General features: G+C 42.5%; 1 protein-coding gene across 1 annotated transcript in view; it reads right to left on the bottom strand.

The window, feature by feature from the left end:
- Nucleotides 1-1,481: 1,481 nt before the first annotated feature.
- CCR3 (C-C motif chemokine receptor 3) overlaps nucleotides 1,482-27,387 on the bottom strand; it is a 40,075-nt gene continuing 14,169 nt past the window's right edge. The window contains exons 2-3 of the mRNA XM_055079875.1: nucleotides 22,736-22,835; nucleotides 1,482-2,597 (exon numbers count right to left, since the gene is read on the bottom strand). Of these exons, the coding sequence (XP_054935850.1) occupies nucleotides 1,510-2,597; nucleotides 22,736-22,775 (1,128 nt within the window). The 5' untranslated portion in view covers nucleotides 22,776-22,835 and the 3' untranslated portion in view covers nucleotides 1,482-1,509. The remainder of the gene's footprint in view (nucleotides 2,598-22,735; nucleotides 22,836-27,387) is intronic.

Raw genomic sequence — 27,387 nt, 5'->3', positions numbered from 1 at the left:
AAATTCTTCTTGGCATGTTCTTGGCACCTCTCTTGATCAGCCATTGATCTTTCCTTGCCTCCACACTTGCATTTGTCTCCTAACTTACCTCCCTGCCTGGTTCTGGGGCCTGTACTCCAGGGGTCCCCAACCTTGTTGGCACAAGGGACCAGTTTCATGGAAGACAATTTTTCTATGGACCAGTGGCGGGGGGAGGGGGAGGGGTGGTTCAGGCAGTAATGTGAACGATGCGGAGCTGCTCACCTCCTGCTTGCAGCCTGGTTCCTAACAGGCCGTGGACTGGTACCGGTCCATGGCCCGGGGGTTGGGGACCCCTGCTCTACTCCTTCCTCTGTGTGATACCAGATTTATCTTCCTGACACACCATTTTGACTGCTTTGTTCCCCTTGCCTTCCCAATAAAGCCCAAGATGCTCTGCCTGAAAATCACCCCCCATCCCAGCCTTCCCACCTCACCCTGCCATCCACACAGGTTGGTGCCTTCCCCACTCACCTTTGTATTGGGCATACATTGGCTTAGGGTGCCTTCCCCCCAACCCTCTCCCTTTCTAAATCCTACCCCTCCTTCAGAGACCTACTCAAAAGCCCCTTCCTCCATGAAGTCTTCCTCCCTCAGATTCCAGCTGGAAATGGTCTTTTTCTTCCTGGCCCAGGCGTAGCATCGAGTGTGTTCCTCTTTGCCCTAAAGTTATTTGTTTCTGTCTTAAACATCCTCTACTACAGGGAAAGTTTCATGGGGGCAAGGATTGTGTTTGTCTTACACAGTTTTGCATCCTTCACTTAACCTAAGGCAGTGTTTGTGCATCCTGTCTGTATCACCTAACACACAGTTACTGGATGAACAGTGAGACTGGTGTAAAAGAGGACAGTGTCTGCACATTTCAGGACTCTTGAGAAGTTTCTATGAGCAGGGCCTTTATTCTCTATACTGAAAATACCAAATTGCTTTTCTTCTGTCGAGTAGCTCATGGGAAATGTGGTCATTCAGTGTGAATAGGAGATCTGTTCATTATTAAGAATATTCAAAACAGGTGTGATGCCATTATGGTGCTTGAGAGTACATATGCATAAATTTTTTACAAGTCTTTTCATCAAGCAAGGAAAGAGCTAGGCACATTAAGAAGTAATGTAATTGATTTATTGTATTTTGTGAAGTATGTTTCATTTATATGAATAACTGGCTGAAGTTAAGGTTTAAGATATAAAAAGCTTTACCTGTGTGTAGCTGCACATAGTAACTGTGTAACATTCAGATACATTAAAATATATTTAACTCTTGAAAGAATCAAGCAAAGCTCTACTTCTCAGGTTTGACAATAAGTCACTGCCCAGCTGCTGACCTTTGGTAATGACTTTGGGGTGCCTAGATATACTGCTACCATTGGGTATATATTTTAATGTCTTTAAGAACTTCAGTGTTGCGCTGGAAGTTCAGAGGACTGGTGCAGAGGTTGATGTGTTTGCTTCATCGGCCCTGTCCATCTTCTTTAGGCAATGTTCTGCATCTGACCTAAAATACAGCAGAGAGTTCCTGCTCCCCTGTTGATGGGGAGACAGAGCTGGATCTTTCCAGTTTTTCACTAGGAAGAAATGGGATGAATTTGCCCAGGTAGATGGCCACATGCCTGTAGAAAAAGTGGCGGAGGTGCTTCTGGAACCTCTCGCCAACGAAGGCGTAGATCACGGGGTTGACACAGCAGTGGGTGTAGGCGATCACCTCCGTCACCAGCATGGCCAGGTCCAGCTTTCTGCTCTGCTCACAGTCTGTCTCCAGGTGCATTTGAAAAGTTGAGAGAAGGACAACCAGGTTGTAGGGTGTCCAGAAAATAAAGAAGACCACCATGATGACAAAAATGAGCCGGATGGCCTTATATTTTTTTTTGCTGGGGCATCTCAGCAGTGTTTTAACTATTCCTGAGTAGCAGACGGCCATAACAAGCAGAGGCAGAGCGAGACCCAAGATGTTCATCCTCAGAGCATGGAAACACTTCCAGGTGTTTTCTCCATTATTTGGGTAAAGAGAGCTGCAGAAAGTCTGTTCAAACTCCTCTTGAGACTCATGGAAGATAAATTCAGGGAGGGCTGCTAACCCTGCCAGGCCCCAGGTGAAGACGCTGGTGACGATACCAAAAGTGACCGTCCGGGCTCGAAGGGCAAACACAGTGTGAACGATGGCCAGATACCGGTCTATGGTCAGGAGTATGATGAAGAAGATCTCACTGTACAAGCCCATGTAATAGAGCCCAGAGAGCAACTTACACATATGGTGGCCAAAAACCCACTCATTCCTCCCAACATAGTGAATCCAGAATGGCAGAGTGAATAAGAAGAGCAAGTCCGAAATGGCCAAATTGAGCAGGTAGATGTTGGTCATAGCCCGGAGCTTATTGTATTTTGTGAGGATCACCACCACCACTACATTGCCCAGCAGACCAACCGTGAACACCAGGGAATACAGTGGGGGCAGGAACTGAGCCCCCAGCTCCTTGATGTTGCTTTTTTCACATGGCAGTGCCCCCTCATAGTCATAGGGTGTGGTCCCAGCAGCTTCACCCACAGTCTCAGTCCCATCGACTGAGGGCACCATTTTCCTTGTCCCTGTGATAGAAGAAGGAAAAAGCAACCCCACAATTAGCCATGATCACCCCTTGTGACCCACACCAGTTGGTTTATACATTTACTCAATAACACCACATGGGATAAACAGCCTATACATTCCTCAGCATGTATTTCCAAAGGTATATCAGAGATGCTGTGGGGGGAGATGTCAGGAGTGAAAGATCTAACGTTTTGAAAGTCAGCATGATCCAGGATGGGAAAGGAAACAGAAGAGTTGTGGGTGGTGGTGAAGAGTGGGCGTGTTGCTTTCAGAAAGCATTTGAAGGAAGAAATACAAAACGGCAAGGGACAGGTTGGGTAATGATAACAATAATATTATACTAATTTTATTATTACTGTATCTTTTAAGGTATTTTGTATTTTATGGGTTATGGTTTATATATGATTTTCAAAATCATCTTACCTATTTAAAAACCAAATGCTAATAATAATAATAGTGGTAATAATGATAATAGTGATTATTATCATTAGAAGTAACTACCCCCTCTCCATGGCTCCATAACAATGTGCTGTTCATCATAGCTAACGGGGAGATTGAACCTTAAAGAAATTTAATAATTAGCCTAAAATCCTCTAGTAAGTAATTGCAAAAGTTCAGGCTAGATCTTCAGTGTCTATGTCCAGTTCTCTCATCCCTAGTTCAAGTGCAGTGATTTTAAACTTTTTTTTTCTTACATCTTTATTGGAGTATAATTGCTGTACATTGTTGTATTAGTTTCTGCTGTATAACAAAGTGAATCAGCTATACGTATACATATATCCCCATATCCCCTCCCTCTTGCGTCTCCCTCCCACCCTCCCTATCCCACCCCTCTAGGTGGTCACAAAACACCAAGCTGATCTCCCCGAGTGATGGAGCTGCTTCCCACTAGCTATTCTTCGCACTAGCTATCTGTTTTACATTTGGTAGTATATATATGTCCATGCCACTCTCTGTGACCCAGCAATCCCACTATTGGGCCTATACCCCGAGAAAACCATAATTCAAAAAGAGTCATGTACCACAGTGTTCACTGCAGCACTATTTACAATAGCCAGGACATGGAAGCAACCTAAGTGTCCATTGACAGATGAGTGGATAAAGAAGATGTGGCACATATATACAATGGAATATTACTCAGCCATAAAAAGAAACGAAATTGAGTTACTTGTAGTGAGGTGGATGGACCTAGGGTCTGTCATACAGAGTGAATTAAGTCAGAAAGAGAAAAACAAATACCGTATGCTAATACATATATATGGAATCTAAAAAAAAAAAAAGGTCTGAAGAACCTAGGGACAGGATAGGAATAAAGATGCAGATGTAGGGCTTCCCTGGTGGCGCGATGGTTGCGCGTCCGCCTGCCGATGCAGGGGAACCGGGTTCGCGTCCCGGTCTGGGAGGATCCCACGTGCCGCGGAGCGGCTGGGCCCGTGAGCCATGGCCGCTGAGCCTGCGCGTCCGGAGCCTGTGCTCCACAACAGGAGAGGCCACAACAGAGGGAGGCCCGCATACCACAAAAAAAAAAAAAAAAAAAAAAAAAAACGCATACCACAAAAAAAAAAAAAAAAAAAAGATGCAGATGTAGAGAATGGACTTGAGGACATGGGGAGGGGGAAGGGTAAGCTGGGATGATCTTTAACTTTTGAAGACTTAGCTATTATAATAGTTACTAACTATTGTAATAATTATAAGCAGCATTCCCTTTTCCTGTTCGTGACAATGCTGACATAAGCCAGTCATGTGCCAAGAGCAAACCGCTTAGAGCTTCTCCTTCATTAAGGAGCTGAGCATAGGCCAATGGGACTTCATATTAGATTTGATATTTTTTAGAGCAGGATCCCTAGGGCCAGTGTCTGCTTTTCTTAAGATTACAGACTTGGCTGGAGAAGAAGGAAAAACAGACAAGGGAGGAGTCCATGAAGGGCATTTAATCCCTGCACTGCCTCCTCAGAAGGAGTCCTACTGACTTTCTCCTTTCTATGAAGGCACAAATGTGAGGTCATGAGTGTATGTCACCAGGCATTTCTCAAGGCAAGTCTTCGAACTGCAATAATTGGAGCCAATGGCAAGGATTGTCTTTGCTTAAGAGAATACTGAGACCCCAGAGGTCAGCACCTGTCAGGGTTCTGTGTAGTCCAGGTGAGAGTAGAGAGGGGAGACACAGGGGCTTTTCCTGGCTGTTCTGCTTGCCAGCGATAGGACTTGGATGGGCCTTTAACTCTGAGCCTCGTTTACTCATCTCTAAAATAAGGATCATGGTAGCACCCAAGGTTGTGGTGAGCATCAAATCAGACAGTCTACATGAGATCACATTTTAAATTAGAAAAAAACTGTAAAATTAGTAGGAAGCAGAAGTGAAAGAAAGGCAATGAGAAGCCATTTCATATGAAATCAGGAAAAAGTAGGGGCTGTTGGATAGAACTTGATCTATTTTCATAGCTCTGTCCTGGTACATCATCTACTGATAAGTGACACCTTCAGGCTTTTGAGGTGAAAAATGGAATTGAGGAACAACTGATTTGTATGATCTTATAAGCATTCTTATTCCTAATGGCAAAATCCACAGCAGCTGAGAAAAAATACCCTTCATTTTGTCTGTTATGCATTTTCAATCATGAGTGTCTCTCTAAATCTTAATGTCTAAAGCAAGAAAGGAACAGAGCCTCTACTCACCATTAATTATCTGTATATTCTTTCCTTTTCTCCCAGACTGATCTAAAAACACATCAGACTTTTAAAAAAATTTCACTGAAGTTTTGTTCAACTTGAGGATCGTCTTTAATTCATGTGTCACTTCCATAAATCCAACATGATCAGTATAAGATTATAGAATCTTGGTGGGGGGGTGGTGCCTAGACTGCAAAGCACAGGGAAGCAAGCAGGTTCTGTAGAGTCAGAAGCCAAGTCGTTGATTACTAGTTACATGGGGTCAGAGACACAAAAACAGATAGGGTTTTTTACCTGTCTGCAGTCCTAATCACAGTCCTTGCAGTTTGGAAAAATGATACAGTAATAGTAAACAACATCAACAATAAAGAAAGGTGCACACACGCGCACACACACACACACACACACACACACACACAGTAACAACCATCCCAAATCTCACCATGATGAGTTTACCACCAATAACATTTCTCTATGTAGATATGCATACGCAGATACGAAGTTTTACAAAAATTGAGATCATACTCCTTTAGCTGGTTCACTAAAATTGCTCACAGTACAACTCAACCGAGCACTGTAAATGAAGTTTCTTTAGTCTCCAAAACTCTCTGGATCTCTGTTACTAGCTTCCCACCTGCTGGGTAGCAGGAAAAAGTATTCACAAATTTTAGTCCTAAGTGGTTTAAATTTAGTCTGATCCATCTATTGATTTGAATGATGACTAGGTTTTAGGCATCCTCTGTTGCCAGCTTATAATTTCGGTTCCTTGTCTTCTCTCATTGATTCTTTCTACGATGGCAGTGGAGATACGGGGGAAGGGCCAGCATGACTCGATGCGTGGGCGGAGGGAGAAGGGGGTACCCTAGTCTCCTGTTGGTTCTTGATTTACGTGGCTTGTGTCTGCTGAGGCGGGTCAACCTAGTCCCAGCCCTGAACCTTGTGCTGGCATCTGCTGCAGTGGTTTGTAGCTAATGGCTTCAGGATCGATTCATTGTCAGTCCTCCCCAGGCACAGTGACCTCTCCCAGGTGATGGAGTGTTCCCTCGGCTCTGGCTGGAATGGAGAACCAAATCTCCATCAGGTTTCTGGCCCAGGCTATGCTCTTTCTTCTGAACTGGCAGGTGCCCAGGCAGACATGCTCCTCCTTGACTCCATGTCCATGCCATGTACAAACCAAGGGACACGCAAGACTGCAAACCAGATCTTTTTTCTGCCTGACCACCAGCTTAACTGCACTGGCCACCCCATGTGGGTAAGGAGGTGCCTTGCAGAGAGACGTCCTTTGGGGGTACCTCCAATTTATCAAACAGCCCTCCACGCCCCCCAACTCTGGTCAAAGCCTGGATGGGAGAGAGAGGGATACACAGATGTGACTGCTTCCTTCCGTAGTCTCTTTTCTCACAATTCCTGGACTCAGAAGGAGAGGAGCCCTCTCCCTGCCATTCTTTTCTGGCCAGGTCCAACTAAATATATATGCAACCTTCATTTATACTGTGGTAAATGGTATGAGGTAATGGATACCTCATAATTTCACATTCACCATTATAAAATTTTAATGAGTGTTGCAAAACTGAATTGAAAAATATTTAGAATTGGAGACCCTTCTTTAGAAAATATATTTAAGTTTGAAATGCCATTTTAATTATCAAAAAAAATGTAATGATGATACTCAGTGCTAGTGAGTTTGCAGTGAACCTTATTCATTGCTGGAGCGCTTATTCATTGAAGATGCAATGTAACTTGCTTTAATAAATTTTATATATAACAGGAACCATCAAGATACGCATGGCTTTGATCCAGTAGTTTTAATCCTGGGAATTTACCCTAAGGGGAAAAGGTCCAATACATAATGTGCACAAAGGTGTTCACTGCGGCATTGTTATTGTAGTAGAAAAACAAGAAATGGGAACAATCTAAATGTTTGATACATGAAGGATATTTTGAATAAATTGTAGTCCATTTACACAATAGATTATTATGTAGTCATTAAAACTAGTTTGGGATACCAGATAGAATCACAGACAAAAGTTTATAAAAATGAAGAGAATGTAAAGTGTATAAACGAAGATTGCAGTAGCATGAAATTATATGTACATATAAAAGGCAACAGGCAAATAATCAAAATAGCTGTGGGGGGTAGGTGGATTATCTTTTTTTTTTTTTTTTTTTTTTTTTTGTGGTACGCAGACCTCTCACTGTTGTGACCTCTCCCGTTGCGGAGCACAGGCTCCGGACGCACAGGCTCAGCGGCCATGGCTCACGGGCCCAGCCGCTCCGCGGCATGTGAGATCTTCCCGGACCGGGGCACGAACCCGTGTCCGCTGCATCGGCAGGCGGATTCTCAACCACTGCGCCACCAGGGAAGCCCTATCATTTTTAAAGCTGTAAAATTTCAAAATTTTCTATATTCCCTTATCAGTTAAACTGTCATTGAAAGCTAGTGTTTTTAGGCAGGGACTGCTGGAAGATTTGGCAGACACATTTTCTAAAGGTAATTGGGTTGAAAACCCAGGCAGATTAAAAGATGAAGGGTTTCCTCATCAGAACTTGAAACCACAAACTGAGATCTAAGAAACTTGAAGAAGAGGGCACACTAGATAAAGCATTTGAATTTTGTTTTGAAATTTGGAGATCTTAGTAGCCAGGTTCTCCCCTTTGATCTTGGGTGGAGCCGACAAGACAACCCCCAGACTGGGGTAGGGGAGGCGTCTTTTAGGGTCTCGAGACCTGCTTTGGCTGGGGCTCAGCCGGCCTTCACGGGAAGAGTGAGAAGGCCTTTCGGATGACCACGGCGGGCACCTTCTTGTGGACAGGTGGGCTGTGAGGACACCTGCTCCCAGGATGCCTCCAAATTATTCAGGGTGTGATACTCTCATGCCCACATTTTCTCTTTTTCCCACTCCACGATTCTTAGCACTTTTGGCAAATTCTGAACTTGGAGGATATTCACAGGGCCCCTGCTTTTCTCTTGCTGGGCCAGCCTTTCAGCCTATATAGCTGGACACTGTGCTTAAATATCCAGAGTGCACATCAGAAGGCCACCCCCCAGGGTTTACAGTAATTCAAACCTTCCTGTCTTTGAAGACGTGGAGACCATTTCTCTGGACCCTCCCCAAATGCAAGCCAGAGCCCCTCCTAATGAGAATCCACTCAAAGAATCTTATTAAACTCTAAAGACACCCCAAATCAAACCAGTGCACTGGGCCTCCAGCTCCTTGGTCCTGAGCCCCAGCCAGCACAGTGCCTCTGACTGAAAGAAATATTTATTTCTCAGCATGGATCAAATAATGCATGATATCGTCAGAAGCTTTCTTTGTATGATGTAGTTTTTTTCCCCTTATTGTCAGCAACCACCTGGGAAGGAAAAAATACTGAGAAGAAAATGTCCTCTGAGTTCAGGAAGTTTACGTTCTTTACACATCACCAATGTGAGACAAGAGTGAGTAATAACTGTGCCTTCCTTAGGCCAGCACTTTATACAGGCTTATTTGTCTTCCCAGCTTTGCAAGGTAGGTTTTTATATCCCCATTTTATAGATGAGCAAACAGAGGCTTGGCAAGGCTCAGTCACTATTCCGTTGATGCACGGCAGGGCTGGGACTCTGTGTCTCCAAAGACCACACTGTTATAGCCTTAGGTTTCCATGTAGTAAGGGCCTCCACACCCCAAGATTACATAAATGTTTATATATATTCTAGAATCTTTATGGTTCCATTTTTATACATGCAGATCACTAATATGTTTTAGTTTGGTTTGATATATGGCGTGAAGGTGCATTTCTATTTTATTTCTCTCTGAATGGTTGACCAATTTAAAGACACCATATGTTGAGTAACTACCCTCTCTCTCCTCCTTGGGCTGGAAACATCACCTTTGCCATATGTTCCCTCAAGTTCCTGATTCTGCTCGTGTACTTTACATTCCATTGATTTCTGTGCCAGAAACATTCTTTTAATTACTATAGATTTATTAGATTATTTATATAGATTATCCGATTATACAACTGCCTTTCATTATTCATTTTGCAGTACGTCTTATCTGTTAGAGCCATTTGTCCTGTTAGATAAACTTTTGGATCACTTGGTCAGTTACTTACAAAAACATAATTTTGAGTGGAATTTTGTTACATTTGTAAATAAGTTTAGGAAGAATTGGTAAATTTACATATCAAACGTTTATATCTGGGAACATGCTGTGTCTGCTTACCATAGGGCTTTAAGTTATTCGTTTTGCACATTTCCTTTTAAATTTTTATCTGCCTTTATATTTCTGAGGTTACAGTGAATGATATATTTTTCCCTAGCAAATTTTCTAACCAATTGTTGGTAGTATAAAAAAATTATTTTACATGTTTTAAGCTGATTACCTTACTGATTTTTAAAAATAAATTCCTTTAGGACTCCTAGATAGATAATCATATTATCTGTGAAGCAGTGATACGATTATATCCTCCTTTCTGGTATTTATTTGTTTCTCTCACCTTATTGCTTTGGCTGGAACTTCCACAGTGATGTTCAATAATAGTGGTGTTAGTACGTTTGTCTGGTTCCTGATTATAATTGGACATCCTACTCCCCAACCTTTCAAAGTCCCCAAAGTACAAAAAAGATACTATTAATTTGAAATCTGTTTTATTCTAAAACTTTGCTAAAGTGGAAAACTGTCGTGCCTGTGATGAAGAGTGCTGATCCTTGACAGTAGCGGGAGTTTGGTTAAAACCAGACATGTCTGATAGAAGGCCACATGCTGAATGATATCCCAGTTTAGTAACATAACTAATCAGGTGTGTGTGTGTGTGTGTGTGTGTGTGTGTGTGTGTGTGTGTGTGTAAGTGCTTAGTCTCTTTGAGGGGATCCGCCTCTCAGTTGAGCTTGATAAATCTATAATCTAAAGAATATAGAGAAGAGAGCAGGTGTGAAGGCAGTGCTTACCATCCTGAAACTGCCTGTCCATCTGGAAGAGCCCTGCCTACAGGTGACTCCGGTGGCGATCACTCCTGCAGGACCACCTGCTGTTAAGATCAGGTTCCATGCCTAAGTCCCTAGATACTTTTGGTTTCATGGGTATTTGGTGCCAAGGAATCATAGTTGTAAGATTTTCTTGCTTATATATCCTTGGTCCTCGTCAGTCTAGGATAATTATTCAATTCCTGAGTCTGAAGAAATGACTGTGTGACCTAGAGCAAGTAGGTTAACCTCTCTGTGCTTCAGAATCTTTATGTGTAACCTGGTGATAAGAAGAGTTACTGTCTCATGGGGTTCTCCAGTCATTCATTCAGCAAATACTTAGTAGCACCTATGATATGCCAGGCACTATTCCAGGGACACAGGCATATCAGTGAACAGAATAGACAAAACTCTCTGACCTCATGAAGCTTATATTCTAGTTGGGGAATAATATATAACTAAAAACTACAGTGTCTCAGATGGTCATGAGTGCTACAGAGAAAAATAAAGTAGGAGATGAGGAAAGGCAGTAGGATGGGGTTGGAGAGGTGCAGTTTAAATTGGAGAGGGTCAACAAGGAGCTCGTGAGATGACATTTGGGAAAAGTCTTGAGGAAGGTGACGGAATGAGGTTGTAGAAAACACAGTGATTGGTATCCAGTAACGTTTTAACAAGACATTTCAGCCTTCATTAAAATCTTTAGTTACAGTAAATGAGGATTTTGAATTTCCACAAATGGTTTTGTATCTCAAGCAAATTAAATAACCTAATGGGAACCCAAGATTATATTAATCCATTTACTGACTGACATTCCAATGAAGAATCATCGAGGTTAGATTATCTTTCACAAAGATGACAGGAAATAGATAGGTAGGTAGGTAGATAGATAGATAGATAGATAGATAGATGATACACTGCACCCTCCTAAATTTTTTGAGTCTGTTTACTGTCTCTGAGTTACATCCCTCCAACCTCCTTAAGCTTAAGTGAGAAGAAAAGAGGAAATTTAGGGGTTGAACTAAGAGTGTCCTCAGTTGCAGGCTCTTTAGAAGCCAACCCCAAGAGCTAATTCAGTCTTCGTCTATGTTAATAGATCATCCAGAACAAAGGAAATCTACCCATCTGATTCTCCATGTTCCTCTCTACCCAGCTAGCCCTTCATTTATTCATCCAATTACCTATCCATCTAGCTCCTCAAATTGCTTCCCACTTACACAGTTTTAAACCAGTCCCCCTCCCCTTGCACTTCTTTCCACAGCAAACCTGGGATAGTCAGAAAAAATAATGATCTGGTACAGCACTATCCAATAGAACTTTTCTGCAGTGATGGAATGTTCTGTATCTGTGCTGTTCAATAAAGCACCGACACGCCACATGGCTATTGAGCACTTGGAATGTGGCTACTGCTGCTGAAGAACTGAGCTTTTCATGTTATTTAAATTTAATTAAGTTCAATTGGAATAGCCACATGTGGCAAGTAGCCACCATATTGGACAGTGCAGGACTAGTGCCCCATATAATGCCTGACAAGTAATAGCTACTTAATAAATACTTCTTAAATGAATACAAGGATGGAGCAGAATAATTTTACCTTGCTTTTCACTTTTCAGACTATACATTTGAAATATTAGGTTCTGTCCCAGGTACCACATTTTAAGAGGGAGCATAGGATCAACCTGGAGCATGGACAGGCTAGGATGATAAAGGTCCGCAAACATCAGCTGTAGTTGGCAGAACTTGAATGTTTTGTATGAAAAAAGTCTTCAGATTTATTTTAGTTTCTTTTCTTTTCCTTTTAATCCCAGTATTTATACATCTTTAATCTGGACCAAAGTTTTCTAATCTTTTTTTATTAAAGAATTGGATTAGGCGATGTTTTGGATTCCTTTGAGAAGGGAAAGCCTGTAATGGAATAGCTTTTCCTGTAGAGGAGGGAGTAGACTGTCCAGAGAGCAGGAATTTGATGGTATTGGAAGAAACTACATTCAGTCACACATGGGGAAGAACTTGCTGAGAACCAAGTTGTGCAGGAACAGAATGGGCTGTCTTGCGAGCCAGTAAGCTCCCTCCCTAGAAGTACACAAGAACCCCTCAAGGTTGAAATCATGAATAAATGCAGTCTTCTTCCCAGCTGCAGACATCTCCCAGCCTTTATATTTTAGAGCAGCACATGGGCTTGCACAGCTGCCACTCATATTATTAGTTACTAGAGCAAAGTTTACATGCTTCTTGGAGTGTAGTCAGTTAAGTGACTTGGTTTCATCCACCTGCCAAGTGACTTTGGATATTTTTACCAACTTCCTTGTTCAAAGAGTAGATTTACACTTTATATTCCAGTAGCAGGTGTTTCCAATGTGGCTGATTTTTAGTGTTTGTATACAGGCTGATATGTTACTTAGTTGAAAGAGATGATCATGAAGAAATGTTTTATGGGGAAATTATGCCTATGTAGTCAAAATAACATGGTTGGGCTGTTCAGCATACTGGAGGGTCAGCTTCCTGGCCCCTGGTATTTCCACCTCCACCTGTGCCTTGGAGAGAGAATCACTGCCTCTTTTCTAGGCCCCATGTTTGTTACAGTTGATATCACATTTGTATGCCCTTTGTATTCTGATACTTAAAATTTTATACCCTGCACCTAGTTCCATGTGGTTAAAAATTATTTGAAAATATAATTTGTAACAACTTCAACATATTGTATATTTATGGTTATTTAATCATTGTCTTACTGTTGTGTGATTAAGTTGTTTTCAATTTGCACCTTTACAAATAATGCTGCAGTAACCATCTTTGTCTGTATTTTTATTATTTCCTTAAAGTAGATTTCCCAAAGCACAGTTTCTACCGCTAGTCATATTTCTAAGACTCTTGATGCATTTTGCCAAATTGCTTCCAGAAGGTGTGTAACAATATATATACTAGTAGGTGATGGTGCCAGTCTCAGCAAGCATCCATCAATATGGAGATCTAAGAGAAAAAAATTCCTCAGCCAATTTTCAGGCAACAAGGATGTCATTATTTATGTAACTAACACTTATTCAGTTACTGAGGGGTTTTTTTTTTTTAGCTGTAATTATTAATAATTTGTATTTCCTTTTCTGCAAATTATCTGTGCCCTTTACCCATTTTATTCTGCTGGGTATATCTGCTTTTTTCTTATTAAGTCATGCAGTTATTCCCCTAGGAGAAATAACTCCGCCTGCATAGTTCATGGTAATCATTACCATTTTCTGAAAAGAGCTTCAGATACACTCCAACTCCTATCACTTCCATGTACCAAAGACCCCATAATCCCACCGCCTCCCCTCGAAACACTTGTCACACAACAGTTAACTTTCATCCCCAACCAATTGAAGATTTCCCAGAAAATTAGGAAGACTTTCTCTTCCTACCCTCTAATATAGATCCAGGAAAAGCAAACAGTCAACTTTGTAGATCCAGATAAAAAGACACCAAATCAGCCGAACAACTGATCCATCTAATAGCCAGACTTGGAGTGGATTTTCAGTGAAAAATTGAAATATATATGTATATATACAGATGTAATATATAAAAGTATGTACACACATATGTCAATTATACTTTCACTGAATGTTTCTTACAAATCAATATCAATAACACAAAGCTACTAAGTATAACCTTTTTGGAGTGGTCATCCTCTCAATAGTTGAGAATTTATGAAAGCCCAGGGAAGGCAGCATGGACCCAGCCTTGGGCATGTTGACCGAAGAGGATAAAAGGCCAAGTTTGGATGAGTGGAAGAGGCAAACACATCATGGTACGGGTGAGAGAAAGGCAGAATGGGAGAAAGCAAGAAGAAAATGGACATATTTCACAGTCTGCTCTCCCACTTTGGTCCCACACTACCTACTGCATTGCAGCAGGCCTCCCTCTCTACCTCCTCCATCCAAGAGTACTCCTGGGAGGAATTGCTTCCACCTGGCTACACCCCTTGCTCCATCTCCTTTCTCCTAGGAACCTGACGATCTACCTGGAAACCTCTCCCGAATAAACAACTTCTGTTGCATTTAATAAGTTCTCGCCCCGATGAGAACAAAAAGAAGACAGTGGTACCTGCCAATTTAGCAAAGTCCTTTATGCGTCCAGTGATAGCTTAGGTCTTGCTACTCATGAAACGGAGATACCATCTGATACCACCAGAGACATTAGTAAGGTAGGAAGGAACACAGCTTCCTGTTTCAAACGGGCTTAGCTTCTACGGTTTTGCAAATTTTTAAAAAGGTAATCGAGCTTAAGAGCAGTTCTTCTTTTCTATGATTGAGCTCACACACTAAGCACTCAGTTGAGTAATCCTTGAGATGAACGCCGTTGATGTTTAGCAGCTATTTTAGGGGTTCTGCCTTCCCTTGGAATTGCTCATTGTTCTGGAAGGGGGGATAATTCTTAAATAAGCATGGCTTTGACCTTTGAGGAGACAGGATAAAAAATGAAATCGGGATTTCCTTGTAAAGAAAGACTGATGGCTAGGGGATAACCTAATTATTCTGCAGAGCTCAGTGGGAGACTTTGATGAGGCGAGTTGTAGTATGGGTTTACACAACCCAAGAAGACTTGAGCTTGAGTTTCAGTTGGGGCGCCCACAGCTGCATGACCTTGGGTTAATCATTTAATCCTGCTGGACCTCAGCTCTCTCATCTGTCAACTGGGAATAATAATAACTACATCATAGGGTTGCCATGGAACCAACTAAGGTAAATATGTAAAAAGTCTTTGTGGACTATCCATGGCTAAGCAACCGTAACGGGTGGGTAGAATACCACCGTTACAGAAGCCTCATAGGGCAGAGCCATGTGCTTGCTCTGTGTGCTGATGTGTCCACAAGACCTAGGATGGTCCTGGGCACAGACCAGTGTTCACCCAATACTTATGGGGAGAGGTCTGACCATGGATGGTGTGATCTGTGATACACTGGCTAAGTGGACAAGACAATGAAATTCACCAAGTGTTTATCAAGCATCTGCTGTGTATGCAGGACTGTGCTATATGCTTCAAATGATAAAGAAAAGATAGGAAGAAAAGACAAAGACTCTGCTGAGAGGGCTCACGGCATACTGGGGGCCCCAGTTTGAGGGAGCTTGACAGCCAGCATTCAACCTCAGGTGGTCAGTAGAACCCCCGTCAGAGAAGAGTTAGGAGAACTGCAAGCCTCTGCTCTGAATAAGAGAAAGAAAACAAGAAGTCTTCCGTTGCTCTCTGTTATTATAGGGTTGGCCTTTCCCATGGGCCAATTCTCCGAGAATCACGATCACATAGGATTCTTGTTAGAAATGTGACTTAGGAGCCTGTGTGGACTCTGGAAGGGCCCTGGTGACCCTGGGAGATCTTGGTCAGATTCGTCACGCATGTCAGGGATTTCTCCTGGGCTTTCTTTCTTTTTTTTTTTTTTTTTTGTATCAAGAGCGTTCGGTCTGCCAGGTTGTAGCCCCATATCAACTCTCCATTGGTTAAATGAACTCATCTGTCTTTCAAGTTTCTTATGATCCAAGCATCAGCATGGGGGCTGGCACCAAGTCTGACACCTACGTCCTCCACTCAGGGACCATCATGTTATCTAATACAGCACTTCCAACAGACGGTGTGGTGTGGGAGCCCACAGGTTTGCACAGAAAGCATATCCTCTCAGACACTGTGTGGAAACACTCATGGAGATTCATAGGACGTTAAAGTCTCTGAGAAATCCACAGTGAGGAACAGGTTTAAACATGGTTAACCTTGCATTCCTCAAACGTTTTTTAAGGTAGAAAAAACTTTTTTTTTTTCCAATAACACCTATTATCATCCCTCAAGACTAAGGTTGGGTAGGAGAACTCTGTGGGGTGCTCGTCTGATGACTGGTCATCACATGGGCACAGCACAGTACAGTTGCCAACTGCCTTTCTGGCCTATCCTCTCATTTTGACAAGGGTCTCCATAGCAGCCCCACGAGGTTGATAGGGATGCTGTTGATACCCCATGTTGTAGATGAGGAAACTGAGATTCAACAAGGGACTTGGCAAACACCACAGAGAGGCTGAAAGGCAGAGCTGGGCTTCACCCCAGAGTTTAGACTGTTCACTGGTGGTCATTTTTCCTCCACTGTACCACCATCTGAAGGACTGGTGCCTTCAGCTGAAGATGAGGATGGCAAAATGTAAAGGCAGAACCCAAAGTGGTTTCGCCAAGGTCCAGAGTGGCTTGTTCTGTCTGGCTCTTCCCAGGATAGGCAGGGGATTTTTGGTGCTTCTTTCAGGCTACTCAAGGCATTCAACTCACAGGTTCCCAAGGTACACAGGAAAACCTGACACCAAACACTGATACCTCTGATCTTTCAGATTCTCAATGCACATAAGAAACATTTTGGAGGAAAAACCACCAGAATGACAACAACAACAAACCAAACAGAATACAGCTTAGGAATATGGGAGCATCTGAGGGGAAACAAACAAACAAACAAGCAAAAGATGTTCAGAAGCTATGAAGGGGCCAGAAATTTCTTGCGGAAGGCTCAGGTCAACCATGGCCTTGAGCGTGTGAAAGGAAGTGATTGCCAGAGCAGCAGGGAGAAGTACGTGGCTTCCTTTAATTACCCCCATCTTCGACACGAGCTCTTGGGTGCAGGGTCCTGGGGCAGGAAGGTGGGCTCCAGCCATTTACCTCCTCTTACTAGCATGTTCCCAGTGGAGTTAAGGGAAGGATTCATGCAGCCAGCGGCGCCTGCCTCTGGCACTTGGTGGTCCAGTGTATTTCTGAGTTCCCTCCATCGACAGCACCCTGCCCTTCTGTAAAGCCCCAAAATCAACAGAAGCAAGCCTGTACAAAAAGGACTCTCCCCCATCACAGACTCCTCTGCAAGACAAATTGGAGTGACCACGTGGAAGCTGTGTTATTTGGGGAGGTAGTGGGCATCTCAAGATTTGAACAGAAGAGCAGAGTCTAGACTTAGTATTGGCCTCCAACTGCCATCTAGAAGTAAACCGAGGATGCAACGAACCACCCACTGGGCGGCAGTGAGCACGCACCTGACACACCTCTAACTGCAGGGTGTGTGACTGACCAAGCCCCACTGCTGGGCTCTGAAACCAATACTGTCTTTGCCCCAAGGCCACGCTTCCCGTGGCCTGCACCACCCCTGACCCAGCCCACAAGGAAACCGAGCATGCCCACTCCTGGGAGACGTGGCCTCCTCTGATGGCTGGCTTTAGCTCGAGGGCTCCGCAGTGGACACGCAAAAAACTCCCCTTAGTCTACACAACAGCCTGGGAGTCTTCTACCATCCTTCCCTTGCTCCCTGCTTCACTTGGGGCCTGACAGCACCCGCTCATTTTCCCTCACAGGTTCCTCCTCTAATAAAGGTATAAAACCTGCTGGGTGTCTGCTTTTCAGAGATTTGGACTAACGCAGCCTGCATATTCAAACTAGCTTCAAAACAGAGCCCAGGTCCCTTTAGGCCATTCCCATGAGAAATTGGGTTTTTGCTGTTGTTGCTCTCACTATTCTGTATGTTTTATTTTGCTCTGTTTCATTCTGTTATGTCAATATTGAAGAAAAAAATCTAGTATCAAACTTAGCAAATAAATATAATGATGAAGAGAAAAGTGAACAACGATTTAGAAGTGGTGTAGAAAATACAGTTTTCTCCCCGAGGTATGGTAAGTACCTCTGCATGAACAGGGAAAACCTGCATAATACCTGTCAGGTAGAATAAGTGATGTCCTTTCTTCCTTGGTTTCTCAAACTATGAGATGGGCCCTTGGAAATGTAAGAGAGGAGAGAGAAAGGGTAGGTAAACAGATAAGAGAAACTGGAGATATGAGGGATGGGGAAATACTAGATCTTTAAGCTAATCCCTTCCCTTTTCCCAAATGTCAGCCAGAAATGTTTCCATCAAATGAGAAAATTTAATTTCTGCTTTGTTCACAACTAAGTAATATGGTGTTTTGGAGGTTTCTATAAACCCCAGCGGCTAGAAGTACACCTAGAAGTGTAACTTGGGTTGGAGAGGACTGGATGGTTAGTTTTCCTATGGGGTGTTGTTTTGCATCCCACCCCCAAGATTAATCTGGGTACTTTCTAAACGTGTCAAGCCCCTGTTTTGATCCGTACAAATTCCGAATGAATCCTAAAATGTGCCAGAGCCTCTGCTCTGGAAAAGCTAAAAGAGCTAGCGTGAGGGTTGGAGGGAAGGTGTGTCAGTCCTGAGCTCCAGACGGCATCAGCGGACGCAGACGGTGACCAGGAGTGGTGAGGTGGGGGCTGCCGTGGACGGCGGGGAAGTTGTGGGGGGAGGAGAAAAATGATTGTTCAGGGATACGAGCAGTTCTTCCTGAGCACGTGTGTCACATGTCGCACCAGGGATCTGCTAAGGGCTTTACATATTTTGTCTCTTTAAACCTCTCGGTGACCCTGTGAGGTAAATGAATTTGTTTTTACCATTTCTCAGAGGAGAAAGTGAGGCGAGTGGGTTAAGCAACAGCTGCAGGACCACACAACCAGAAAATGGTGGGGCTCGTCCTGGAACCCACATTTGTCTGCTTCCAGCCCCTCCCCCAACCGCTGTGTCTGCTCTCCCCCCAGGGGTCTGTGGATGTGGCCCAAGCCGGTGGGCTGCTGCCGTGGGTCAGTTGGTGCTGGCCCTTCATCCCACGCCAGTGGTCCGTGCCCAAGATTCTGCAGATGATTTTCATGTCAGAATACCTTTGCTTTAGTAATTCGACATTTAGAAAACAATCTGAAGAAAGCAGGCATATTATACTTCATCATAGTAAGGAACGAGTTCTTCTAGGAGGGTGTAATGGATATTGGCGGTGCTCTGCTGGATCCCCTTGAATCCCTTTCCCATTTCTGGCTCTCATTCCCCAGCTTCTGTGCTCTTTTGTTTCCAGCCGCCGCACCTGTGACTCACTGTGGAGGATTGTCCTCAGGCTCTGGGAGGAATCTCTCCTACTGCCTTGTCTTGAAACAGGGCACACTGTGAGGCTCATGCCCCAGAGCCCCCCTCAGGATCAGGTGGAGGCCATTGGGGGGAACTCTGCCTGAGACCACAGTCCTGCTGCTTCCTCCCTCTTTGTCCCGCTCTCTCACTCCCTTGCTGGTGTCTTCTGGGAGCACTCACTGAGTAAATCACTCACACATTGAATCCTCACCTCAGGGTCTGGGAACCTGATGCTTGTAAGATAGGTCGTTTAACATAGATGGGAGTTGGTTTTTTTTCAACAACTTATTGAGATATAATTTTTGGACAATAAATTATATCCATTTAATGTCTCCAATTTGATGAATTTTGACAGTCATATACATCTGGGATACAACTCCCATAGTCAAGATACGAATGTTTCCATCCCCTCCAAGAGACTCCCTGTGCCCCTTTGAAATCCATCGCTTCCTCCACCCCCCAACTCCAGGCAACCATGTCTTTCCAGTTCTTAAGATCAGTTTCTTTGCAGCCCATTGCGTGAACATTAAGCCAGTGCTATATGTTTTAGATTTTTGTATGGCACCACTTCAAGGTACCAATTTTTATGTTAGTTTAGAAAATGCTAGCTACTAACACACAAACTCTAAAATGTACAGTGAGCTTTAACATGTAGAAGTGTTTCTTGATCACCTATAGCTAATCAGGATTGTTAATTCATGGCAGTCTGTCTCCAGTCATTCATTCAGGGACCTAGGCACCTACATACTCTGTCTGCTATCACTAAACTTGGCATTCAAGACCCGGACGTATACAGCTGCATCACCTGAGAGGAAGGGGAAGAGTATGAAGGAATGCTCCTGGAAGGGTCTTATGAGTGAGCTGGTGGAGAAATTGCTCACATCATTTCTGTCCACATCCCATCGGCTAGAACTCAGTCATATGACCACACCTAAGTGCAAGAGAGGCTAGAATATAGTCTGTCTGTGTGTCCAGAAATTGCTCACCGTATGCATGTAGTTATCTGACCAGAAAAGGAAAAGCTCAAAAGAGGAAGATAAAAGAGATACTGACATATAATGCCATTATCATCAGTAACAGCAACAACATAACAATGAAATAACACACAATAAGAATAACTATCATCTTTTGACGAGTTTCATACCAAGTGCTTTATCACATTTATCCTTATGATTCTATAGGTGTGCAATTTCCAGATGAGGATTAAAGTCATGGGAGATTATGTGACCCACTGTGGTTGCCAGATGGCTACCAACTGAATGGCAGAGGATAAATTTGTGCCCAGGTCTTTCTTGACTTCTAAGCTTCTGCGGTTAGCATGAGGCAGAACAAATCAATTACAGGATTTTCCCACTTTGATGAGAGCTGTGAATTACCAGCGGCAGATTTCAACATAACCCAGGGCATCAAGAATATCAAGAACCTATCATTATTCAGAGATTCTAGAAGGACCAGTGAATAAGCTTCCCACAACTTAGACCTCTGGGCCAATGGCCTACAAGACACCTGCACCACAGATACAAGGGTGGGGTCACACTTAGCCCTAGGAGAGCAAGAAAGTTATTCGCTGTTTACCATCCCCCCTGCATTCTAAGGAGGGTGAAACACAAAGAAAATTCTTAATGAGCTGATGGCAGGGGTGCAGAGAAGAGCCACATGTTTTAATTTGAGAGAGAAGAAAACAATTCTTTAGGTAAGAAAGGATATAGAGAGAGTGGGATGGGAAGTGGGTGTGACGTGAGATCTGGAAAGAAAGATGAGGCTGGCACCAAGGAGACTGGAATGGCCGCGTGGGGCCAAAAGGGAGAAAGGAAGACACCCAGCAAGGGGGCAGCAGATGAGAAAGGATTTAGGAAAAGAAGACAGAGTTCAGCAGGATTTCAGGATGGGTTGCCGTGTAGTGTGGGGTGTAACCTTCCATCTCAGTTAGGGTTTGGTCATGAAAAAGGCTTCTGTAGGTATTTTGGCCAGGGGGGGAATTTATATAGGATTCCAGTGCCTTGACAACTAGCAAATGTTTTCACGTGTTCATGGAACATTCACCAAGATAAACTATATCCAGGACCTCAGAAAGTTTTTAAATTTTAAATTCTACAGAATATGTTCTCAGACCAAAATGCAGTATTAAAAACAGAACGATAACTAACACTTCTAAACATGTGAAAAATTTAAAACACTTCTAAATAATCCATGGGTCAAAGAGGAAGTCTCAAAGGAAATAAAAAAAAAACTTCGAACTAAGTAAAAACAAAAATACAGCATATCAAGATATGTGGGGTGCAGCTAAGGCAGTTCTGAGAGTAAAACATTGCCACATTGAATGCTTGCATTAGAAAAGAAGAACAGACTCAAATCAATAGTCTAAGTTTCTTCCTCTGGAAACTAGAGAAAGGGCAAAATAAACCCAAATGAAGCAGAAAGAAGGAAAAATGAAAATGAGAGCACAGATAAATAAAATTTAAAACAGAAACAACAGACCAAAGTAATGAAACAAAAAGCTGGTTCTTCAAAAAGTCATTAACGGTGAATGATAAACCTCTAGCAAGACCTGAGAGAGAGAGAGGTGACACAAATCAGCAATGTCAGGAAGGAAACGGGATACCACTACAGATTCTGCAGCCATTAAAAGAGATAAGAAAATACTGTGAACAACTTTATGCTCATAAATGCAACAATTTAGAAGAAATAGACTAATTTGTTGACTATTAACACAGATAAGACATTTGACAAAGTGTTTCACCCATTCATGATAAAAAACGCTCAGCAAACTGATAACTTGATAAACAGCATCTACAAGGAGCCTAGAGATGGCATCATACTTAACAATGAAAGATGAATGCTTTCCTCCAAGATCATGAACAAAGCAAGGATTTCTGTTCAACCACTCCTATCCAACCGTAAGTCCTAGCTAGTGCAGTGAGGAAGAAAACAAAATAAAAGGTATACAGATTGGAAAGGAGGAAATAAACTGTCCCTATTTGAGGATGACATTGTTGTCTACAGAGAAGATCCCAAGGGATCCACCCAAAAACTCTTAGAACTAACAAGTTCAGCTAGGTTGCAGGAAAAAAAACCAACAAACAAAAATCAATCACATTTTTATGTATCAGTTAACAGTTGGAAACCAAAATTAAAAACAAAATACCATTTACAATTGCTCCCAAAAGCTTTCAGATTATACCTAGGTATAAATCTAACAAAACATGGATGGGACTTATATGCTGAAAACTACAAAATGAAACAAATCAAAGAAGACCTAAATAAATGTACTATGTTCATGGATTGGAAGACTCAACATATAGTAAAGATGTCCGTTTTTCCCCAGATTGATCTGTTAAGGCAATTTATATCAAAATCCCATCAAGGTTTTTTGTAGATACAGATAAGCTTATTATTCTTAACTTTATATGGAAAGTCACAGGACTTGGTGTAGCTAAAGCATTTTTGAAGAAAAATAAAGTAGGAGGAATCATTTTACCTGATTTCAGGACTTATTATATAGCTAGAGTAATCTAGACAGTATGGTTTTGGCAGAGGAATAGACACATAGATTAATGGAACAAAATAGAGATTTACAGAACTAGACTCACGAATATATCCAACTGCTTTCTGACAAAGGTGCAGTGCCATTCAACAGAAGAACAATAGCCTTTTCCACAAATAGTGCTGGAGCAATTAGATGTCCACAGACTGAAAAAAAAAAAAAAAAAACCAACCTCAACCTAAACTTCACATTTTATCAACTATACTTCAATAAAAAAAATTTAATAAATATCAACTATACTTCAATGAAGAATAAAACTTAAAAAACCACATCTTATACAAAAATTAACTCAAAAGTTTATTACAGACTTAATCGTAAAATGTAAAACTATAAAACTTTAGAAGATAACAAAGGAGAAATCTTTGGGATCTAAAATTTGGCGAAGAGTTCTTAGACTTGATGCCAAAAGTGCTATCCATAAAAAGAAGGATCGATAAATTTGACTTCATCAAAATTAAAAACTCCTCTCTGTGAAAGACCCTGTTAAGCAGGTGAAAATATAATCCAGAGTCTCAGAGAAAATATTTGTAAAGAACATATCCAATAAAATATTTGTATCTAAAATATAAAGCACTCTCAAAATTCAAAAACAAAGAACCAATCTGATTAGAAAATGGGCAAATTTTTTCCAACAAGGTAGAAATTTTAAAAGGACTTAAATGAATAAAGAAATCTCCAGATGGTTTAAAAACAAAAAAAGAAAAAATGGGCAAAGACACAAACAGATATTTCACTGAAGAAGACATACAGATAGCAACTAAACACATGAAGACATGTTTAATATCATTAGCTGTTAGGAAAATGCAAATTAAAACTACCATGAGATGTTATTACACACCTTTCAGAATGGCTGAAATAAAAAGTAGTGACAAAACCAAATGCTGGAGAGGATAGGGAGAAACTGGATCACTCCTACATTGATGTTGGGGATATAAAATTATACAGCCACTCTGGAAAAGAGTATGGCAGTTTCTTATAAAACTAAAGCATGTGCTTAGAATACAATCCAGCAATCACATTCTTGGGCAATTTATCTCAAAGTAAAAAATTTTTTAAAGATTTTTAAATTGAAATGTAGCATGCATATGTTAAAATGCCTAAAGTACAGTAATCTTAAATTTTTGCATGTATATACACCCATGTAACCACCAGTCAGGACATTGCCAGAATGCTAGACCATTCCATAGTGCTTCTTCCCAGTCTGTATTCACAGAGTAATTGTTACTTTGTTTCTATCACTATAGATCAGTTTTGATTCTTCTTGAGCTCAGTATAAATGGAGTTGTACAGTATGTAGTAGTAGTAGATTGTTCTTTTATATTGTTGTATAGTGCTTTATTACATGAAGATACTATAATTTACCCATTTTATTGTTGATAAAAATTTGGGATTTTCAGTTTGAGACTGTTAATGAATAAAATTACTAGCTACATTCTTGTGCATATATTGTGGGTTCACATACACTTCTTTCTCTGGAGTATATACCTTGAAGTAGAATTTTTGGGTCATAGAGAAAGCATGTTTAGCTTTTCATATCACTAAACAGTTTTCTAAGTGGTTGTACCAGTTTATGCTTCCACCAGCAATGTGTGAGAACTCAAGTTGATCCCCATTTTCATCAACCCTTGGTATTGTCTGTTGTTAGAGATTTTTCTTTTACACTTTAGCTTTAGCTCCTCTGGCGGGTATGTGCTGCTCTCTCATCGTGGTTTTAATTTGCATTTCTCAAATGATTAATGATATTGATCACCTTTTTGCATATGTGTTGGTTATTTGGTTATCACTTTCTGTGAGGTGGCTAATCAGATCTTTTGCTGATCTACAAATAATTAGGTTGTTTGTCATTTTCATACTGACTTGTAGGAGTTTGTAATCTATTCTGTATATGAGCTCTTTATCCAAGAGAGGCATCTCTGACCTATTTCTGGTTATAGGCACTTCTGCTTTTTTCTACCCAGCTCCTGCCTACCTCCCCCCGATCATTCCTGATAATGATTCTATTTGTAAACATCTCTAGGCTTAGGTTTCCAAATCCTGCTGGAGTCACCAACCATTCTCCAGTATCTCCATCAGTGTCTCAGACTCACACCAGCACACTGCCTGCCCCTGCCCAGATTCTGGGCCAGCCATAGGACACAAAATCACTGTCTCATCGGTTCCTTCACCTCTCACTTATTTCTCAGGAGCAGGAAGATTTCTTGTTCACTGAGCCAGGATGAAAAGGGGAAATGAATTTATTCAAGCAGATATATGATAATGTCACTGTGAATAAAAGATGTCGGACAGTACTCTCGCCTTTGGTCTCTCTCACACACACACACACACACACACACACACGAGGCACCAAACTTAACCAACAGGTCTTCATATCAGCTGCCTCTTATGCATGGAGCTCAGTGCTGAGCACTGTGGAAAACCCACAAAGAAGGTCTGGACATGGGTCCAGCTGTCAAGAAACTTACAATCAAGTTGGAGAGAAAAGGCGTAATACAGGTTATGTGATATAATAAAATAATGCATGTTAGATAGTACATAACTCTTCAGAATCAAAGAGTTTAGAACTGGGCATGCAAGACCATAAGTGCTAATTCAGGCTGGCCCTGGACAGGAAGTTTTTAGAGAACTTCCTTTAGATACTCTCTCCTTCCCCTTTTCAGCATGGGTGTGCGGGGAGGGGGTTTCTTGGACAGCTTTTTTGCACGTAGGAGACATTCAACACGTGTTGGCAGGTTTGATTGAGGCTTGGGTCAAAGAAATAGATAGCTACATGGCTTCCATCAGCCGAACGCCTACCAAGTACCAGGCACGTAGTAAATGACATTTAATTCTTGCCATAATTCTGAGAAGGCAGTATTATTGCTCCTATTTTACAGGTGGGGAAACCGAGGCTCAGGTATGTGGTAAAGAAAAAACATGGCATCTGGTAGAGCCATGATTCAAAGCGGGTCTGACATACTGGGGTGCTTGTTGCTTGTTGTGAGACACTGCCATTGCTTGTTGCTTGGTTAAAGGGAAGGGAACAGTGGGCCTGGCCACTCATGATGTCAGAGATTAAAGCCCAGGCCCTGGGGTACGAGGTCTCTGAGGCAGGGCCTAAGGCTGCCTGATTGGTGGCTTTGGATAGGAAGGCAGGAGCAAGAGGGAAACAAATTAGATAAGAGAAAGTAACGCAGCCAGGCTGTCTGTCAGGCCCCCTCCCTGTAACTTCCCAAATTATAATGCTCGATCCCTCACGTGCCCAGTTTGGCTGGAAGTCCGTCTGTCTCGTGAAATCCCCCTCTTCTCACCTCCACCTTGCCCGTTCAGGAGTGCCCTAGCCATGCCATATATACCATGGAGCCGTAGGGTGTGGAGCCATGGCTGCTGGGCTGCTGTGGACTGGAAGTGACATGTGGCACTCGGTCCTCCTTCCTCTCATCTCGTTGTTCCGAAACAGGAGTTCAAACGTCAGCCCTTTGAGCTGGAGACTGCCAACACCCATACCCCAGAGAAGGGGACAGCCTGGGAGGCCCTGCCTATCTGGACACTGCCAGACCCAGGAGGAGTCTTCAGGGTCAGGGCCTGGAGGAAACCTTTGCCAGGGCCCAAGGCCTCATTCCGGAGGACCAGGTCATGGCCCTTCAAACCTGGAGCCATGGTCCTTTCTGCTCAGTGCACAGCTCTGGGAGGGGCAGGCCACTGACTCTGTCTCTCCCTCGTGGGGTAATTTGTTTAGTGGTCAGACCCCAGTGGGTCCTACTGCCAGACCACCCTCCTTGAGCTTCTGGAAGAAGGATCAGAGCTCTTTGTCCCTTCTCCCAGGAATCATCCCTCCCCAGCCCTCTGTTTTAACTAAAGCCACTGAAAACTGAAAGCCCAGGGTGAGGAGGCTCAATTGACTTCAAGTTTACCCAACCCGTGGAGGCTCCGAAATGACTATCTTTGTAAAGACCTTTGTAGGGTCCCCTTTACAGCAACATCGTTGTGGAACAGGCATGACTGGAAGCATCAGAAAGAGAAAAGGATGCTCAAAATGGGAATTGAAGGTGAGAAAGGAGCACTGTCTGCACAGCAGTGAAGAGGGAGGGAGGCACCGGAGGAGAGTGGGGGCACATGGTGGTGGTGGGCGCTGCAGGAGGAAAAGCTGGCAGAGTTAAGCACGCGACAGAGGCCAGGGGCCCCAGAAGATGCATCCCGTTGGGGATCCACCCCCTTCTTGTCTTCAGTGGCCTTGGGCAGGTCCGGTCTGCAAGGGGTAAAAGGATAGAAGATTATCGCGTGAAAATTTGAACATGCCTTTCAGTGACAGGAAAACTGCCAAGGGGTGCCTGGCAGAGAGTAAACGTCAAAAATGAAGGCCAATTTGCAGCAACATGGATGGACCTAGAGGTGATCATACTAAGTGAAGTAAGTCAGACACAGAAAGAGAAATATCATATGATATCACTTGTATGTGGAATCTAAAATATGATACAAATGAACTTACAAAACAGAAACAGACTCGCAGACATACAAAACAAACTTATGGTTACCAAAGGGGAAGGGGGAGAGGGAGAAATTAGGAGTTTAGGATTAGCAGATATACACTACTATATATAAAATAGATAAAGTCGTACTGTATAGCACAGGGAGCTATATTCAATATGCTGTAATAAACTAATGGAAAGGAATATGAAAAAGAATATGTGTGTGTGTGTGTGTGTGTGTGTGTGTGTGTGT

Source organism: Physeter macrocephalus, chromosome 18 (assembly GCF_002837175.3).
Source record: "Physeter macrocephalus isolate SW-GA chromosome 18, ASM283717v5, whole genome shotgun sequence".
In the NCBI taxonomy this organism is placed as follows: domain Eukaryota; kingdom Metazoa; phylum Chordata; class Mammalia; order Artiodactyla; family Physeteridae; genus Physeter; species Physeter macrocephalus.
The sequence above is the reverse complement of the archived record's forward strand: the minus strand, read 5'-3'. Positions and strand labels throughout refer to the sequence as shown.